The sequence below is a fragment of the Octopus bimaculoides genome, chromosome 16 (genome assembly GCF_001194135.2).
Source record: "Octopus bimaculoides isolate UCB-OBI-ISO-001 chromosome 16, ASM119413v2, whole genome shotgun sequence".
NCBI classification, from domain to species: Eukaryota; Metazoa; Mollusca; class Cephalopoda; order Octopoda; family Octopodidae; genus Octopus; species Octopus bimaculoides.
This window is the reverse complement of record NC_068996.1, coordinates 17,847,237-17,850,805: the sequence shown is the minus strand read 5'-3', so window position 1 is coordinate 17,850,805 and position 3,569 is coordinate 17,847,237. Positions and strand designations below refer to the sequence as shown.

The 3,569-nt window shown below is 37.9% G+C and overlaps 1 protein-coding gene across 3 annotated transcripts in view; it reads left to right on the top strand.

Annotated features, from left to right (window-relative positions):
• LOC106874314 (nucleolar complex protein 4 homolog) overlaps window positions 1–2,404 on the top strand; it is a 66,903-nt gene extending 64,499 nt beyond the window's left edge. For all 3 annotated transcript variants that reach the window (XM_014922001.2, XM_052973550.1, XM_014922002.2), the window contains exon 11: window positions 2,239–2,404. In XM_014922001.2, the coding sequence (XP_014777487.2) occupies window positions 2,239–2,358 (120 nt within the window). In that variant the 3' untranslated portion in view covers window positions 2,359–2,404. The remainder of the gene's footprint in view (window positions 1–2,238) is intronic.
• Window positions 2,405–3,569: the final 1,165 nt, after the last annotated feature.

The window sequence follows — 3,569 nt, the reverse complement described above, 5'->3', positions numbered from 1 at the left end:
AAATCCTTAAGTCATATGCTACAAACGATCACCATATCTAAGACTATAAAAATCTGCAAGGATGATGGTTAAATCATGATGCTTTCCTTATGTCACAACTTAGCTATCAAGAAGTTGGCTGGTCAAAATTTACTTTAAATTACAAAGACAAAGAGATCACATACAAACATTTAAAACTGAGTCAAAAATTTTGCAGTAACGTGGTAACTTATGTGCTTTAACCCTTTAGTGTTTAAACCGGCCATATCTGGCCAAAATATTCTACATATTTTATATTCAAATGGACGATATCTAGCCTTTCACACCTAACCTACATTGACATTCTAAAAATAAACAATCACATCATTGAAACCTCAAAGCTATAAGATAATGCATGATTAATTAAAAACAATTTGAGTGAAAAATTATTACATTTAACAGAGTAATCTGAACACTAAAGGGTTATTAGTCAAGTTATAACAAAAACAGCCTAGCATTCAAAGTAAAGGCCATCGTGTTCCACCTTCTGAAGCCACCTTTTTGGCTGTTCTTTCATCCTATGCTGATACCAGTTGTTGTCCTTCGAAGCAAAGAACTCCTCCACTGAAGTGTCCACTGTCTCTTGGTTGATGAAGCATTGTAAGCACAGGAAGTGAGCCATGGATTGAAAGAATTAACAATCTGAGGGAGCTAAGTCTGGACTACATGCTGGGTTTGACATCAGTTCAATTCCTTCAAGTTCCTGGAGAGTATTCTGGGTTGTCTAAGTTGTATGAGGTCTTGCATTGTCTTGCTGCTGAAGAGCTTGCTTTCTGTTAATCGATATCAGGTATTTTTGCTGCACAATGACATTCATCTGCTCCAGCTGTTCAGAGCACAAGATGGTATTGGTGGTTCAACTGTTCAGAACAAATTCATATTGAATTATCTCCTCATAATTCCACCAGATGCAGAGCATCACTTCATGTTTGAAATGCCCATATTTGGCAACAAATTCTGGAAGCTGGCCTTTGCTCAGCTACTGCTTATGCACATTAGGATTGCAAAAAATTATCCACTTTTAATTGCATATTATTATCCTCTCGAGGAAAGACAGATCACATGGGTTTTCCAAGAGCTCCTTGCAGCCATTCAATCACCTCTGTGCTTGAGCTAGGGATACAATTTGCCTGCTCCATATGCTTTTACTGAATTTGTGGTGGTGATGACCCACTCTGGACTGTGAGATGCCAAGCCTGCCTCAGACTGTCTGAGTGCTACTTGCTGGATTTGCCTCTATAGCTTTGAGCACAGCCTCAGAATCCATGATTTTAGGCCTAACTGACCATGCCTGATCATCAAGGTTCTTGCAACCTAAGCAAAACTTCTTAAATTATCTGGTTACTGTCCTGTGATCAATTGTCCATTCACCTTTCACATATTAGATATTTCTGGTTGTTTCTACAGTGTTATGGCCCAATTCAAACTCACAAAGTGTAAGTTCCCAATATTTGACAATGGTGCACATTCATCTGTGCAGCTTTCAAAATCACATACATACAGAGTGAAGCAATGCACAACATGTCAGCACACCAACTACCAAAATACCACCAACCTCAAAGGGTATCTTCCATGGCTTGAACTGCTTCAGTCATGTGATACATACACCACAAACTAGCATGTATGCAAATACTGCAAAACTTTTGACTTGCCTTTGTGTATACATACATATAAACAAGCTTGCATACATGCTTACATGTATACATACATACATACTCATACAGCTCATGTCAAACTGTCCAGCTAATACCAGCCTGGAAAATAGTCTTTAAATGATGGAGATGATGATAATGATGATGATGGTGGCATGGTGGTGGTAACAGCGCAGCGTCATCGGCACCATCAAATCCACTCATAAGGCTTTTGGAGTCATATAACAGGACCGATGGTGTGTTGAGATTGAACCCAAAACCATGTTGTTTGGAAAGCGAATTTCTTAACCACACATCCATTGTAGTTTTACTCTTGATTGTGTGTTGAGTGATTTTTATTTTTGAAATGCATCAGCATAATTAGCGACTTCGACAGTAATGACCATTCTAATGAATGTATTACGTAATTATGTTTTCGTAATTTTAAACCATCATTTGAAATCAATGATTTCGATTTTTTTTTATACCCTCCCCTGCTGTTACATTTTTACATAATCTACCATCACCACCACCACTATTATTATTATTATTATTATTATTATTATTATTGTTGTTATATGTATTTCAGCTATTTGCAAATGAAATTGAGAGAGGTGAGAAGTTGAAAGAAGTACCTGTAAACCAGTCCTGTCCTTCTGGAATTTTGACGAAACAAGATATGAAATATTCATTTTGGCGTGTAGAATAATTTGTACAAGGATCTTGGGTTTTCAATAAAAAGATAAAAGTTTAAATCGTTGGTGTATTTTTTTACAGTATTTTTGATATTTGTGTTTTATTGTATGTGCATGTGTGTAGGATAATGTGTGTGTGTGTGTGTGTGTGTCGCATGTCAATATTATGTATGTTTCTAGTTAAGGATTTTGAACATTGAACAAATGTTTTATTGCTTTAGATCTATATATATAAGTCTCAATGACAGCAATTAAAAGAAAGCTTGAACTGAATTTCCATATTATATTGGATTCAATTTCCAATTGAAGCAGCTGGTTTTTGTTAAAGCTTATATAAAAGTCTTGTAATGACAGTAAAACGTATTTTATGATACCAACACACAGTTTCATGCTAATATTACAAACACACGCACACTGCCATAGGATTTCAGTCACTTAATATTCTTTCTTTTTCCCTCTTTCTCCATTCCTCTCTGTCTCTCAATTTTCATTTCTCTCTTTCTCTCTATCTCTCTTTGCATATCTCTGTATATCTCTCTTTCTCTATCTCTGTCTCTGTTTGTCTATCTATATATATCCTCCTCACTCTTTCTCTTTCTATCTGTGTGTGTGTGTATATATATATATTTCATTGGACACTAAACTCGGCTTGTGAAGACCTATTGCGGCTAGTGAAAGCGAAGTCGTGATGGTACCTGTACCAGTAAATTACTAAGAGCACCGTCCAAGCGTGATCGTTGCCAGAGAAGCTGGCTGGCTTCCATGCCAGTGGCACGTAAATAGCACCATTTGAGCATGATCATTACCAATGTCGCCTTTCTGGCACGTGAAAAGACATTCGAGTGAGGTCATTGCCAGTTGCCAGCTGGACTGGCCCCTGTGCAGGTGGTACGTAAAATTCACCATTTTGAGCGTGGCCGTTGCCAGTACCGCCTGACTGGCCTTCGTGCCAGAGACACTTAAAAAGCACCCACTACACTCTCGGAGTGGTTGGCGTTTGGAAGGGCATCCAGCTGTAGAAACTCTGCCAATTCAGATTGAAGTGTGGTGTAGCCATCTGGTTCGCCAGTCCTCAGTCAAATCGTCCAACCCATGCTAGCATGGAAAGCGGACGTTAAACGATGAGGATGATGATGATGATATATATATATAAAATTTATATTTGGCAGAAGTAACATAGTGACTCGATGGCTGAGAGTTTTGTGGAGTAGTAAAGTGCTAATAT